At 43.5% G+C, this 16,244-nt stretch overlaps 1 protein-coding gene and 1 long non-coding RNA gene across 2 annotated transcripts in view; one reads left to right on the forward strand and one right to left on the reverse strand.

Annotated features, from left to right (window-relative positions):
• The window catches only part of LOC127664646 (uncharacterized), a 4,901-nt gene extending 655 nt beyond the window's left edge, over nt 1-4,246 (reverse strand). Inside the window, exons 1-3 of the long non-coding RNA XR_007973217.1 lie at nt 3,727-4,246; nt 1,771-2,005; nt 1-884 (exon numbers count right to left, since the gene is read on the reverse strand). The exon at nt 1-884 is cut by the window's left edge and continues 655 nt beyond it. This is a non-coding gene — a long non-coding RNA (uncharacterized LOC127664646). The remainder of the gene's footprint in view (nt 885-1,770; nt 2,006-3,726) is intronic.
• Cage1 (cancer antigen 1) overlaps nt 1-8,259 on the forward strand; it is a 33,769-nt gene extending 25,510 nt beyond the window's left edge. Inside the window, exons 10-13 of the mRNA XM_052156705.1 lie at nt 1,889-1,993; nt 3,077-3,147; nt 6,026-6,094; nt 8,031-8,259. Of these exons, the coding sequence (XP_052012665.1) occupies nt 1,889-1,993; nt 3,077-3,147; nt 6,026-6,094; nt 8,031-8,115 (330 nt within the window). The 3' untranslated portion in view covers nt 8,116-8,259. The remainder of the gene's footprint in view (nt 1-1,888; nt 1,994-3,076; nt 3,148-6,025; nt 6,095-8,030) is intronic.
• The last annotated feature ends 7,985 nt before the right edge of the window (nt 8,260-16,244 follow it).

The following is a 16,244-nucleotide window of genomic DNA, read 5'->3' on the forward strand; positions in this document are numbered from 1 at the left end:
TGTAATATTCCTTTGTTCGTACAGTTTTTTAACATGCATATACAATGTGTATTAATCAAATCGATTTCTTCTTACCATAACATTGTGTTTGGAGTTTTGGTTGCCTCCCCACCGATTATTTATAGGATATGTTGCAGGTTACTGTGGACACTGGATCAATCCACTCTCTGTGTCTTGATACCTCCTATCCAGCCCCTGCTATCCTGTCTTCTCCTCATCCTTCCCAGCCTCTAAACATCACAATTGGACATTCATTTCAACTGTTTACAGCCATCTATCTATGAAACAGAACATGCAGTGTTTATCTTCCTGAGTCTGATGAATTTCATTTACTTTAATATCCTCCTGTTCCATTCATTTAGCCGCATTAAAATGTATAACTGTTACACGATAATCAAAGATTGTTTTTAAAAGATGTACAGAGATGGAAATGTGAAGTGTTCTAATTTTATCACAGTAGACTTGGCGTATATTAGGTAGATTATTACACCGTGCCACAAATGCAATGAAAACTATCCAAGGAACCTCCATGGTCTCGCTGTAATGAAAAGGATACAGCCCAGAAGTCTGTCCTGTATTTCTAAGTAACTTACAAGCAGACTTAGGCACTATATTCCTCACATAGCCATTCACCTTCAAAAGAGAAGAAAAGGAAAGATCAATGCCTATAATCCCAGAACCCTAGAGGCTGAGGAAGGAGGGTTTCAGGGGTGAGGCTAATTTAGGCTATATATTGAATTGAAGGCCAGCTTGGCAAACTTAGGGAGACCATGCCTCAAAATTGATGATGATGGTGATGATGATGGTGATGATGATGATGATGATGATAGGCCTGGAAGTGGAGCTCCCCATCAGAGCTAGGCCCTAGGTTTCATTATGTATCCCTGGAAAGAAGAGAGAAGGAAAGAGGAAAGGAGGGATTGTTGCAGCTTGTATAGCAGACTGCTTTGCCGTTGCTCCATAGGGTCCTCCTCTACCATACATAAGTGTGTATAAAGTGTAAGAAGACTGACAACCACTCCTGGCACTGCTATTTAGTAGGATGTTTTCTGTAGTTATTCTTTATAATCTCTTTGAAAATTAAAATAGCTTTCAGAGAAAATTAACTATATGCTTTCCTAGTTAATTTCCTAAATTCCACTCTCAAAAGAATTAACTTTTTATTTTAAACTTTTATTACATTTGATTGATTTGTGTGTGTGTGTGTTTGTCTGTGTGTCTGTGTTTGTGTTTTTGTGTGTGTGTGGTGGCACACATGGAGGTCAGAGGACAATTTGCAGGAGTTGGTTTTCCCCTTCCCATAAGGGTCTGGAGGATAGAACTCAGATCATCAGCTATGGCTACAGGTGCCTTTCCATACTAAGATACCTTGCTAACCTGTATAATATTTAATTTCAATAGTATTCTTGAAAAAAAAACAGATGGTAGGCTGGAACTGTGAAGTACATGAAGTAGAGCCTTAGAAATGTGTATCATTTGCAAGGGAGGGCCTATGCCATCACACACATACACACACACACACACACACACACACACACGTCATCATACACATCACAGCTTTAACTCCGACTCAAGCATGCCTCTGCCTATCTGGGCAAAGGATCATAATGAAACCTGGGTGTGATTCATATTTGCAGGTACTAGCAGATGCTTGGCTAACTTCAAAACTATTTCACAGTAGAAAGTAACAGAAACAATGAAAGTCCACCATAATTCCTGCTCTATATGCAACCCACCCCCCCAGCTTTGGCCATCAGTGTCATGCCTCACCTCATTAGAACTCAGTTTCAGAGGGCAGTACAATAAAATAGAGCTGATGGGTTTCTTTTATTTTCCGCCTGCTTCGCGGTGGTTTCCAGGTTACATCTTTGCTGATGTTTCTCCACAGATCACAAAGCTAGGGGGCCTTCTGGAGAGCAAAGAAGACCACTGCAGCAGACTTATCGAGGAGAATGACAAGTACCGGAGACATGTAGGCAGCCTGATAAATAAGGTACTCGGCTCCCTTCAGAAACAAAACAAAAGCTACTTCAGAAAATGCCAGCCTGGGGAGTGGCCCAGATGGAAGAACCTCTGCCCAGCATGTGCCCTGCCCTTGGTCCTCAGCATAAACTTAACCCAAACATCACGTCAGAAATAATGGAGCTCCAGAACTAAAGGGGTCTGAGGTTTGCCACACCACTTTTAACCCTAATGGTCCCTCCTACCTCCCAATGGGAGTTAAATGCCCTGGTTAGCCAGGGTGCTGGAAAGTGCCCAAGAACCTTGCTGCAGGCACTTTTAAAGTCTTAATTTCGTTACTCTGCTTTCAAGGTAATTAAGCATCTTTCCAACTTAGTGTTTTTACTTTTTGTTTGTTCTCATTTTGGTCCTTTAAGACAATGTCTCCATGTGTGGTCCAGTCTGGCCTTGGAATCCTGAATTCTACTGCCTCAGCCTCACAAGTGCTGAAATTGCAGGTATAAACCAACCAAGACTGCATTAATTTAATCTAATAGGCTATAATCCTTGCCTGCCCCTTGTATCATTGCATGAAAGATAGTAGATTACAGTGAGTGACTGGGACACTCACACCAGCTGGAGGAGTGAGTTTAACACCATTGTTATTCAGATTTCTTTAGAGCCAGGCCCATGCTTTTTTTTTTTTTAATTTTACTTTTTTGTCTAAAGCTGAGGACTGAACCCAGAGTCTACCACTGAGCTAAATCCCCACCCCACCCCTCTCTTTAAAAAAAAAAAAAGATTTATTTTATGTATATGAGTACACCATTGTTCTTTTCAGACACTCCAGAAGAGGGTGTCAGATCCCATTATGGATGGTTGTGAGCCACCATGTGGTTGCTGGGAATTGAACTCAGGGCCTCTGGAAGAGCAGTCTGTGCTCTTAACCACTGAGCCATCTCTCCAGCCATTATTCAGATTTCTGATATCATAATAGAAAAGGACATTTTGTCTGTTGTAAAATTTTCATTTATTGTCCTCAAATAATGAAATTTCAACTTGTTAAGATTTTGAAAAGGAGAAAATAAAATTAAATACAAATACTTATATTTATTGAAAATATCTTTTTCTCAAGGTAACATCATATGAAGAAATTATCAAATGTGCTGACCAAAGACTTGAGATATCCCATTCTCAGATTGCACAGTAAGTTAATAAACTAATTTTTATTTTTTTAAATATTTACCGATGTTTTATTTTCCTGGCTTCTAAGATTTTTTTTTCTCTGACTCTTAGAACTAGGATAACAGGCCGTATATCCTTTAGTATAGACTAAAACCATGTCCCCGATCTGGCTCAGAGTAAGTTACTTTGTTACCCCTTTCCTCTGGGTGATACTCGGTGTCATAGGACAGCCTGGCTTCTGACAGACTGCTTCCTTGCCTTCTGCTGTTTTCATGAGTTTTACAGCTCTTTGTGAGAATTTTGGTATACAAACGAACTTCTTTAAAAGGTACCACCAGTTTATATTTCATCCAAAGAAAAACTACCTCGGGCAATTTGAGACTTACAATCTTGAATTTTCTTTTCTTAAATCTTCATTGGCCTTGGATAACCTGGCTGCTAGGCTGTGACGGCCAGTTCCCTCCTCCCCGCTAGCTATCTGGCCCCAGGAAGAGCTCTTACAAGAAGCAACCATGCCCCCTCCCCACCCCTTACCCCCCCCCCTGCGGCCGGTAGAGCCACAGACACAAGAGTTCAAGGGCGTTATTCTCTCCAACTGACCATTTCATCAGGAATCAGCGGTCTTCACTGTGTCCCCACCAACACCAGCTCCATCCTCCTCTTCTGGGTGGAACTGTCACCATGCCCTGCGAGCAGCTGATCCGTAGAGCAGACCTGGTCTTGTCAGCACTGCCTCCACTGACACCCCCCCCACACACACACACCTGGTGGACTGACAGCCACCACACAGCAGACTCCTGGGGGGCTGTAGGGCAAATTAGTGCTGAGAGCCCTAAGATCGTTCATGGCAGTCAGTCAGTCATCAACTTTGCCAAAGGCCTCCCCGTGCCCCAGAATTAAACAGGCAGTGTCCTCTGCACAGTTGGTGAGCACCCATGGGCCCATTTGGAAGCTGGACCTCGGCTCAGCCATGGGAAGCAGCACTTGAAGACTTCCCCCTGCGGTTACAGCTTTGTGGCAGGGTAACTCCCACAGTAAAGAGGAACTGCTGAGCGCCAGTGACTGTTGCTTGCCAAACCACTGTACTCCAGGGAGCCCCCACTACAGCTACCCTTTTCCTGCAGGGCCATCACCTGCCCAACAGCTCCACTCCCCAGAGTTCATGATACTTGGCTCTGCCAGTCAGAGGATCCCCTGACCAGAAAAAAGTGTGGTTACCTGAGCATCTGCTTGCAAACCCACACAAACCACCAACAGAGGCAGCTGTGGGTAGACATGCAGGTTCCAATGAACTGGCCCTGGCACTACTGCACCACACAGGACGTGGACCTTCCAGTGTGACCCAGCCTTCTCCAGGTGGGATTGCCTCACCTTACACTCCCTGGGCAGCTAGGTGTGCTGGTGCGGCTTTAATCCGAGTACTCAGGACCCAGGAACACAGTGCAGATGGATCTTTGAGTTTGAAGCCAACCTGATTTACAGATGGAGTTCCAGGGCAGCCAGGGCTACACAGAGAAACTCCCATCTCAAAAACGAAAAAAAAAAATGGAAACCAACCAAACCAGCAAAAGTAATTTTGCAATATAAAACAACAGAACTGCCAGGAAACAGTTCAGTGTGTGCCCCATACCTCAGCCTTTCACACCCTTCCCCAGAAGGGAGGAGTCTAGCTGACAAGCCTAACCTGGTTGGTTGTGAAAGTGTAAAACCTGGAGACAGGAATCTAGATAACAAAGATCAAGAGATGGGGCTAAGAGCCACTCTGTCTTATTCCTGTTGAACATCTGTGTCTACAAAATGCCAGAGGTGGGCTGGAAGTTTGGGGTATCAGGGTTTATGCCAGACCCGACTTAGGAAGAGGGAAGACAAGAACTCCCTTGTTTCTATGATATAATGCAAACACAGAGATCATCCTGTGTGCTTGTCAATTTCTAAAAATGATTATCAGCATTAGAAATGGAAGAAATTCAGGCATAGAAAATGCTCTAACATCCTAAATAATGGTACTAAATGTTGGTTGTGGCTCTAAGGGTACCAAAACGATCTACGTTATGACCTAAGCCAGGGAAACACACCTACCTGCTTTACATCCTTAATATTTTGTTTGGGTTTTTGTTTTCTCTCAATTAGTTTGTGTGTGTTTTGTATATACACAGACTTGCCTCTCTCTCTCTCTCTCTCTCTCTCTCTCTCTCTCTCTGTCTCTGAATAAGAATAGAAAACAGGCAAATCTCTAGCAACAGCAGAATGCTGTGACCATGCTGTGACACCACCAAGTGTTTTCCTGTGGTCAGGAGCTCTGTTAACACACTACCCTAGGGCTATATCACAGTGCACGCACAAACAAAAACATAGCTGAATGGCATGCTATATATTGCTATTATCTATTCTTATTTTTAGTTCTGGAACCTGTAAAGAGAAAAATTAACCAAGCGTTCTGAATTGCCAGAAAAATGCTCAGTTTCTATGGCGGTTTGAATGAGAATGGCTTCGATAGGCTCTCATGTTTGAAGGCTTGGTTCACTGTTAGTGGAACTGTTTGGGAAGGGTTAGGAGGTTTCGCCTTGTTGGAGAAAGCGTGTCACTGGGGGTGCAATTGGAGGTTTTAAAAGCCTATGCCAGGCCCAATGTCTCTCATGTTCTCAACATGCTGCTTGTGAATCGAGATGCAAAACTTTTGATCTCCTGCTTCAGTGCCTGCCTGCCTGCCTGCTGACAGTGGACTAACACTCTAAAACTGTGAACAAGCCCCCAGTTAAATGCTTCTTTTTGTAAAAGTTGCCTTGGTCATGGTGTCTTTTCTCAGTAATAGAACAGTAACTAAGTCTCCAAAGAATCTACAAAATATTCATCTAGAGAAGTCGACTTTTGTGTAAAATGAAACTGTTTCTTTCTTTAGTTTGGAAGAGAGAAATAGACATTTGGAAGATTTAATTAGAATGCCCAGAGAAAAAGCCAGAAGGCCAAGGTAAGATTTTCTTGTGTTTAAAAAAGAATGACGTCTTTAAAATACATATATTAAATAATACATTTAATTTTTCTCCCCTTACATTTTTAGTTAAGATAATAAGATAAATATGAAGCATTTTGTGCCTTCCTAGTATAAAGTAGTTGCTTGATCTAAGTTCTCTTGTAGGCCTTGCACAATGCCATTTAGCTAAAACCCCAGCTGTCTGTCCTGGAGGCCACCCTGCAAGTTAGCAAGATCCTGTGTCAAAAACAGATTTTTTTTTAAATCTTATTTTTGAGATGGTTTCATATGTTTTTTTAAAACTATGCTTTGCTATGCAGCACAGATGCAATACAAGCTCCTTCCACCAAATTCCCCAGTTCTGATAGTACAGGCACCTTTCCCCCACCTTATTACTATCAGGTTTTTCTGGAGCCTGAATTAGAAGACCAGTCTGTCTGCCCTTTCAGAAGCTGAAAGCGGGATGTACAACGGTTATGAGCAAGGTGCCTGTCTTCAATAAAAACACTTACCTTCTACATACTTATAAAATGACTGTCTTTATTTGCATGAAACCTTGAAATCCCTATTTGTAGAAGAGTCTCGGTCAGTCATGTAGCCCAGAGCTGTAGGGTACATACACAATCTTGGGGGTGACTGTAAGAACAGTTGGGTTCTAGAGTCAGCAGTCCATATACAAAAATTGAAAAGTTAGAAAAAAACCATAGCTATTTTATATGATCACCTTGAAAACACTAGTTTAACTCAGCTCAGGAGTTTTGATTTCCAACACAGCATGGATTTTCTCTTGTGTTGTAGAAACAAACCATGGGATTTATTTCTAGAATTATTTTAAATTATTTTAATATAATTTTACACATTTACCATTTGAGACATTTGTTTACTTATCACATTTATTTTTGCACTGATTTTGAGGTTTATATATATGGATTTATTGACTTTGAAACAAGGGAGAGTTCACAGGATGCCCTCAGCTGGTAAACCCATTTGTGTGACAACTCCAGAGCCGCCTCTGCAGGCTACATCTGTGAATAACTCTGAAGTCTTGGTTGACATGCTGACCTCAAAGTGCCAGTCAGAAGTTCAGCCTTTGAACTCCTCGACATCTTTTTAAAGTATGGTTCTGATACATCCACTTGTCTCTAGCCATGGAAACGGTTGAATTTTCAGATTAAGAAATAGTCCTAGATTCCAGGCGGTGGTGGCACATGCCTTTAATCCCAGCCCTTGGGAAGCAGAGGCAAGCGGATTTCTGAGTTCAAGGCCAGCCTGGTCTACAAAGTGAGTTCCAGGACAGCCAGGGCTACACAGAGAAACCCTGTCTCAAAAAAAAAAAAAAAAAAAGAAAAGAAAAGAAAGAAAGAAAGAAAGAAAGAAAGAAAGAAAGAAAGAAAGAAAAGAAATAGTCCTAGATGTCTCTAGATGTCTAACTTTTTAGAATATGTTTTATTTCATGTATATGTGTGTCAGTGTGTGAATATGTACATGTGACTGTTGGTTACCACAGAGACCAGAAGCTTAGAACTGGAGTTAGGAGCTGTGGTGAACCACCTGACGTGGGTGCTGGGAGCCAGACTCTGGTCCTCTGTAAGAACAGCCCTCTGAGCCACTCAGCCATCTCCACCCCACATGTCTAATTTTTGCTTCATCGTGTGCAAGAAGATTTTGTAGGTTTCATTTCAAAGCTGAATCTTGACCTAAGTAAATGAGACTGTGGCCCTGTATTTTATTCAATGCATCAAGGTTGGTCCTCACCGAGGACGGTCCTCACACTGTTGAAAAGTTTGATCGTTTAGAGTCTCATAGGTTGATATAAATGACAAGTTTTTGAAAGTGAGAGACACGTATGTCGAATAATGGTATGCTTTTTCACCATAATCAAAATTTTAGTCTTTACTCCCTATTTTTACATCATTTTCCTTCTTTCTTACAGACCAAGATTAGATAATCACCCAAAGTCCATGACATTGATAAGTCATCTTGAGGGCCACCATAAAGAATGCTCTATTTCCATGTGAACTGACATTAATACATGATTAAATATTCATTCCTGAAGTTATATTTATTTGTATGTGTGCATGTGTGTATGTCTACATGTGTGTGTATGTATGTGTGTATGTGTACATGTGTGTGTGCATGTGTGTGCGTGTGTGTGCTTGAATGTCTAAGGTGGAGGACAAACTTAGGTGTTCCTCCCCAGCAGGCATCCATGTCATTTTTGGACACGGCTCTCTCACTGGCTTAGAACTTACCAAATAGGCCAGGCTTGTTGGCCAGTGATCCCAGGAGCCTCCTGTCTCCATCTCCATAGCGCTAAGACTGCAAGTATGAAGCACTACCCAGCTCTTTCAAAACGTGGGTTTTGGAAATGTGAATCAGGTCCTTGTACTTGCTCACCACACATGTGACCTATTGAAGTTGTCCCCTGTTTGCCATTTGATCCCTTTGTCAAATCCCCAAACAAGGCTGGAAGCGGAGCTGTTAATCAACATATTCTGTCCATGGAAATGCAGAAATCGTTTCATCTCACCCAAGTCGGGGTTACACTTAAATTAGTCAGGCACAAGAGGGAGTGTGTGTGGTGTACATTCCAAAGGGCATGCCGGACGAGTCATGTGACCACACTTCTGTATGTGGAAGAACCAGAGAGCTCTATACAGCAGGTCCTCTATGAACATGGAAACAAAAAAATGTGTTGTTTGCTCCAGTCTTAAAACACTTGGACAAAGTGATCCACCAGAACCACCCACAGGGGTTCAGACAGCCCCTGTCTCTGGGAAAGGGGTCTCATGACCTGGTTAGGCAGATGACCTGGAGGGCTCTGGATGTGGGAGGAGCAAGGCGCAGGGGAGGCCCAGCCAGCACTGGGTCAACTGAGATCAACATGCTCAGCACTTTAACTAATTCATCTTAAAGAAACATAGGAGTGTGGTTGTGGTGATTTAAATACAAACCCCCCCTACCCTTCCACCCCATAGACTTATGGGTTTGAATGATTGGCCATAGGGAGGTGTGGTCTTGTTTGAGTGGGTGTGACCTTGTTGAAGAAAGTGTGTTCTGGTAGAGGCAGGCTTTGTGTGGTCTCCTATGCTCAAGCTATGCCCAGTGTGGCACACAGTTTCTTTTCTCTTGCCTTCGAAACAAGATGTAGAAATCCTCAGCTCCTTCTCTGGGACCGTGCCCTGCATGACAATGACTGGACCTCTGAACCTGTAAATCAGCCCCAATTAAATAAATGTTTTCCTTTGTAAGAGTTACCTTGGTCATGGTGTCTCTTCATAGCAATGAAACCCTTTAAAAATTATAAAAAATCAGAATATTTTAAGAATCACATAAAAATGTCGAACATAACTCGTGACCAGTTAAAGAGCCACAGCCCTAGCAGTGTCTCCTTTTAGGGAAGTGATCGTGAGTGCTGTGGCATGACCCAGCTCTAGGAGACACCGTCATTATAATTCATGTCCCCAGGTTCATGGGATTCTCTAGGAAAACCGAACGTGACTATTAAAAAGACAGCTGAGTCTAGACTCTGCACAGATAGGATGAAGCAAGTGAAGAAAACCAGCACAGGCTGTCCAAAGACAGGGCCCTGTGCAGAAGTGCTGAGCTGAGGGATCTGCTAGGAGGACTTTCCCTGCTTACACGATGGAGGGTATCTCAAAATGCAAACGCTCCCCTTGGTACATGGCTCAAGGAGGCTGCAGCTTACAAGCCAGTCCTGTAACATTAAATGGGAAATTTCTCCCTTGGAGACCGTCCCACTCTCAGGAGTTGTTGCTTCTTCATATCTCTCTATCTCTATATCTCTATCTCTATACCCATAGATAGATAGATAGATATAGATATAGATATAGATATAGATATAGATATAGATATAGATATAGATATAGATATAGATATATCTTCATTTAAGGATGAGAGGGAAGCTAGGTGTGGTGGTGCACACCTTTAATCCCAGCCTTGAGGAGGCAGACGCAGGTGGATCTCTGAGTTTAAGGCCAGCTTGGTCTACAAGATCCAGAACAGCTAGAACTATACTAGAGAGTCCCTGTCTTAATTAATTAATTAATTAATTAATAATATAGAAAATCTGCTTGAAGGGAGAAAGAATCATTAGATGGGGCTGGAGAGATGGCTCAGAGGTTGAGAGCACTAACTGCTCCTCCAGAGGTCCTGAGTTCAATTCCCAGCAGCCACATGGTGGCTCAGGACCATTTATAATGGAATATGGTGCCCACATATGCAGGCAGAACACTGTACATAATAAATGTTTTTTTTTTTAAAGGAATCATTAGATGTTTTTTGATAAAATGTGTGGTAGGCTGTGAGGAAGATGCCGAAGAAGCAAAGAAAAAGAGGTGGAGCTCATAAGGATACTCCTGTGGAGGAAGTTAGATGAGGAACTGCTCAAGACCCCTGCACAGAGCGATGGTCCTGCGGCTGGAGCAGCTGGTAGGAAGTGGCCCTGACTGGCAGAGAGGACTCTGGGAAGACTTTACAGAAGCCCCAGCCCCTGAGCAGGATCGTCAACCCTGAGTGCGTAGCTCCAGGTTGAAAGAGGAAAGCCAAACATGCCCAACACGTGTAGGTCCGAGATGGCTGTCAATCCTGGACCCACAAGACATGGTTGAAAGCCAAGCTCTTCCCGTAGCAAGAGATTAGGATGATCATGAAGAACAATAACCACCGACCTAGCAAACTTAAACCTCATCTCCAAGAGCTCCCGGAGGGACTCCAGCCAGGGAGTGATGTGGACCATGCACAGTAACAGTAAGGGTTAAGGCCAGGTGTGGTGACGCATGCCTTTAATTTCAGTACTCTAAGGGTTGGGGTGAGAGGACTGCCGTGAGTTTGAGGCTAACCTGGGCTACGTGGTGAGTTTAAAAGCAGCCTGGGATATGCAGTGAAATTCTGTCTCAAAACAGTAAGAGGGACTGCAGGTTTGCAAAGAGACATGAAGACCTTGTAAGGCTGGCGGAAGAATCAGCATAGCATGTCCTGAGATGGCGCGTGCTAGGACTGGAGCTGGAGGGAAGCAAGGGAGACTTGATGGGACAAGGCCTTGGAGAAGAGTGACCGACCAGCAGAGCCCAAGGACCGGACGCAAGACGGGAAATCCAGGCTGCGAACTAAACAGGAACCAGAGGCTGAAGGTTCGCTTCTCACCTGGGATCTCACCTTAGGGGCTCAGGGGCCAGGCAGTGGTTGCCCATGGACCCTGCTGCTTCTCGTGGCACCAAGCTTTGGCTGCACCTCAGGAGCCCCTCCCACACCCATTCCTGTGTGATTACTGTGCTGTCTCGTCTGTCTCCTGTCCCCTTGAATCTGACCCTTTGTCTTTCAGGATTTACTCCACTGCTTTCACCATCTCTCACGTTGACGCTATAATTACTGAGTATTTACCCATGCCTCCCTTCCCCTGACTCCCCATTAGACCTTCTGAGAGACTGTCTCAGCCACACAGTACCTTGATATAGTCTTAATTAAATAGGCTACTGTCTACCTGTCTTCGTAACTCATTGTGAAGGCTATATAGTATTCCCTAGAACACATATATGTATGTTTTATTTACTGAATATTTGTGAACAGGTTTTTTCAAGTCCTTGCTCCATAATCCAGCATCTACTGCCTTAAAGAAATGTGGGGGTTTCCTTTCTCCAAAGCATGGTTACTGTGTGTGTGTGATGGTTTGAATAAGAATGGCCCCGGAGGCTCATATATTTGGATACTTTGTCACTGGAAGTAGAAAGAACTCTTTGACAGGATTAGAAGGATTATGTGGGGTGACCTTATTAGAGTAGCTGTAGCCTTGTTGGAGGGAATGTGTCATTCAGGGTGAGCTTTGAGGTTTCGCACATCCATGATACCATTCCCCCACCACCACTCGCAGACCAAAATGTAGCTCTTAGTACTTCTGCACTTCAGCCTGGGCCCCATGCTCGCTGCCATGATGACAATGGACTAAGGCCCTGAAGCTATAAGCAAGCCCGTAGTTAAATGCTTTAGAGTTGCTTTGGTCATGGCATCTCTTCCATGTTCTCTATAGCAATAAAACAGTGACTAGACACTATGTATAAATGACCTTGAGCTTCTTGGAGGGAAAATGGGGTGATATGCAACAGTGGTTGTTGTGATATCTCAGGGCTGTCACACGAGCCAGGCTTCTTTAGTAACCAAGTCTGGTGCTGGGTGTTGGCTCAGGCTAAGCTGGGGTGGTGTGGTGTGTATGTCTTAGTCTGGGTCTGCTTTTACAACAAAATAGCCAAGGTGATGTGGTTGATAAAGAGCAGAAATGTATTCCCAATAGCTCTGGAGGTTGGATGTGCAAGTCAACTTGGTGTCTGGCTCAGTCATGGCTTATAAAATGGCACTTTGATGCTCCGTCCTCTAGAGAGGTTGAATGCTATGTTCTCGTCTGGCACAAAAGACAGTAAGGGGAAGGAGCCTAGCTAGTTCCCCTGCAGTCCCCTGCAGTTCCCTACAACCCCTTGCAGTCCCCTGCGAGCAGGGAGGACCCACCCTGACCCCTATAAGATCCACTAACTGAATTTATGACCGTTACACCCACATGACTTAATCATCCCAGCACTGCATATACTGGGCATGGTAGCACACACCTATAATCCCAAAATTCAGGAGGTAGAAGCAAGAGGACCAGATTGACTATCATCTTCAGCCTCAAAGCAGAGTTGAGACGGGTGTGAGCTATAGGAGACCCCATCTCAAAACAAAACCAAACAGCCGTGAGAAAAAGATTGGGCAGCACTAAACGATGGCTCAGCATTGAAGAGCACTTGCCGCCCTTCCAGTGGACCAGCTAATCATAGCTCCAGAGTATCCAATGTCCTTCTGAACATACACACACACAAACGAATACAAATTTTAAAAATGGCCTGTTAAACTATGGAGGATTATACCATCTTTCTCTTTAAAAAAAAATAGTAAAAGAAAAAAATTTTTACAGAGTGGCTAGCATTAGCCCCCTGAACTTGCTTGATTTGAGTCCCTTAATTGTAGAAATTAGGGAATGATACTTTGAGGACCCCGCTATACCACTCCTGGGCATATACGTAGAGGATTCCCCAGCATGTAATAAGGATACATGCTCCACTATGTTCATAGCAGCCCTATTTATAATAGCCAGAAGCTGTAAAGAACCCAGATGTCCCTCAACAGAGGAATGGATACAGAAAATGTGGTATATATACACAATGGAGTACTATTTAGCCATTAGAAACAATTCATGAAATTGTTAGACAAATGGTTGGAACTGGAGACTATCATCCTAAGTAAGGTAACCCAGTCTCAAAAGAACACTCATGGTATGCACTCACTGATAAGCGGATATTAGCCTAGAAGCTTGGAATACCCAAGACACAATTCACATATCAAATGATGCCCAAGAAGAAGGAAGGAGAGGCCCCTGGTCCTGGAAAGGCTCAGTGCAGCAGTATAGAGGAATACCAGGACAGGGAAGTGAGAAGGGGTGGATTGGGGAACAGGGGGAGGGAAGAGGGCTTATGGGACTTGTAGGGAGGGAGTATCAAGGAAAGGGGAAATCATTTGAAACGTAAATAAAGAATATATTGAATTAAAAAAATGTAGAAATTAGGCAATACTCCTGCTGGGGTCTCTATGGTCAACTAAGCAAGATCTGAGACCACCTGGGAAGGAAGGTTCAGTAAAGGACTGTCTAGATTAGTTGGCTTTTGAGCATGCCCTGGAAGTAGTTTGTTAATCAAATTAGCAAGTTTGGGGTGTGGTGTGTGTGGAGGGGGGGAGGGGAAGATGCACTCTAACCTGAATGGAACCATTTTCTGGACTGGGTCCTAGGTTAATAAAAAGAGTGGGGTGAATACAGGCCCCTTTGCTCTCTGCGTCCTGCCTGTGGCTGCAGTAGGACCTGCCTGCTGTCTCTGAATTCCCCAAAACGATGGGCTGGAACCCAGAACTGCCTCCCCTAAGTCGCTCTTATCAGAGTATTTCATCACAGCAATCTTAAAAGAAACCTGAGGGTCTTATGAGACCGATGGGGAAGAGGGAACTGGGAAAGGGAAAAGCATTCGGAATGTAAACAAAGAATATAGAAAATTAAAAAAAATTTAAAATTTAAAGAATGCTAGATATACAACCAGAAAAAAAATGCTAAGGGAGTATAAATCTTTAAAGCTGTGTTTTTGTTTGTTTGTTTGTTGTAGGTAACAAATAGTCAGATTTTGTTTCTTGATTTGTTTAGTCAGCCTGTATTGTTTGATTGGAGAATTGATGCTATTAAGCAAAAGTTATTACTGGAATGTGTGTTATTTGCTGATACAACATTGTTAATTCTCAGTATTGTTGTGTTCTTGATGTTCCCTTGAGTTTTCATAATTAAGTCCTCATGTTTATTCCAAAAATGTAGATGTTTTGATATTTTTAAAAGTTGTAGATGATTAATAAGTAAGTTATATATTTTCACCCTTTATATATTTCATTCAGTATCTGTAACAAGACTACTTAATCCAACAAGAGAAAGGAAATGAAAGTTAGTTACTACTTAAGTGTTTCCTAATTTTGTTATTTAAATAAATTAGTATTTTTGGCAAAAAAAAAGAAAGAAAGAAAGAAAAAAAGAAAGAAAGAAACATGTCCCCTTGTCCTTTCTCTGCCCATCCCCCCTCACCACTCCCAGTCTGATCCAGTTCGTACCACTGTGCCCAGGCTATTCCTTCCTGGTCCATCCTCATCTTCTCAGTTCTGCCCAGGATTTCTTGCACTTAGTCCTGGCCTCCAAACTGCATCTGCCGGCTCTCTTCCCTCTTCCCAGGGCTGCCTTTCCCACACTAAAGGAAGTGTCCTGCGCGCCCTCATGGAGACCCAAAACAGGTAGGGCTGATACCCGTACGTAGTGTATCCATTCTCAGAAGCTTAGTAGTGGTACTTAGTGGTCCTGCAGAGAGGGGGCACAGAGGTTTGAGACTAGAGCCTGGAAAACTGAGTGCTGGATATTGTAAGGTGTTTTCTGTAAGCTTCTGGTTTTTTATTCCCAGCTCCCAAAATATTGACTCTGTGACTTAAATATGTTTACAAATGCCTTGGCCAAATGCTCCGGATCGTTCCCAGACTAGCTAATAAAGTAATCATCCCGTTATTGTAAGTTCTGCTGTGTGTCTGGTTACCCTGTCCTCAGTCACATGCAACCGTCTTCCTCTGAGTCTGGGGCCGAATCTCTCTTCTTTTACGCCTATCTCTTCCCCCAGAGTCCTCTCTCTGTACCAGAACTTCCACACCCCCTATTTCCTGCCTAAGTTACCAGGACAACAGCCACCTGAGCAGCATTCACTGTGGCGTTCGGAGGGATGCTCTAGAACCACGTCTTTCTGCGGGGACTGGCATGTACACTGCAAAGGATGACTGGCTTTTGATTGGCCTATAAACATTTTACCGCAAGAGAAAGGAGGGCAGAGTCTGAGGGGACGGAGGCAGGTTAAGTGGTGGCTTTTGTGGTGATCAATCTGGTGATCAATCTAGACTGCCCATGTTCTTTTTGAAGTGTGGGCTGGGGAAGGAATGAAGGCTGCTAATTGAGGAGCTGGCCAGGACAGCCTTGTTCCCTGTTCCCTGTTCCCATGGATTTTTTTTTTTTTTTTGAAACCCCAAAGCCCACTCTCATTGACATACTTTCTCCAACAAGGCCACACCCACTCCAACAAGGCCACACCTCCCTAATCCTTCTCCAATAGTGCTACTCTTAGTCCACTAAGCCTTTCATCTGAGTCTACGTTAGCCACACTTATTCAGACCACCACAGTTTTTTGTTTGTTCATTCTTTTTTGCCGTTGTTTCATAAAACATGTCCTTTGTAGCAGTAGTTAACTACTCTGTGCTCCTGATGGGTCTCACACACCTAAGAGCTATCTGGATTCTCAAATGAAAGACACACACACACACACACACACACACACACACACACACACCAGTTAATTTCAATATGCCTGGCCAGGCGGTGGTGGCACACACCTTTAACCCCAGCACTTGGGAGGCAGCGGCAGGCGGATTTCTAAGTTCGAGGCCAGCCTGGTCTACAAAGTGAGTTCCAGGACAGCCAGGGCTACACAGAGAAACCCTGTCTTGAAAACAACAACAATTTCAATATGCCTTAATGGCT

This window comes from Apodemus sylvaticus, chromosome 14 (assembly GCF_947179515.1).
Source record: "Apodemus sylvaticus chromosome 14, mApoSyl1.1, whole genome shotgun sequence".
Taxonomy (NCBI): domain Eukaryota; kingdom Metazoa; phylum Chordata; class Mammalia; order Rodentia; family Muridae; genus Apodemus; species Apodemus sylvaticus.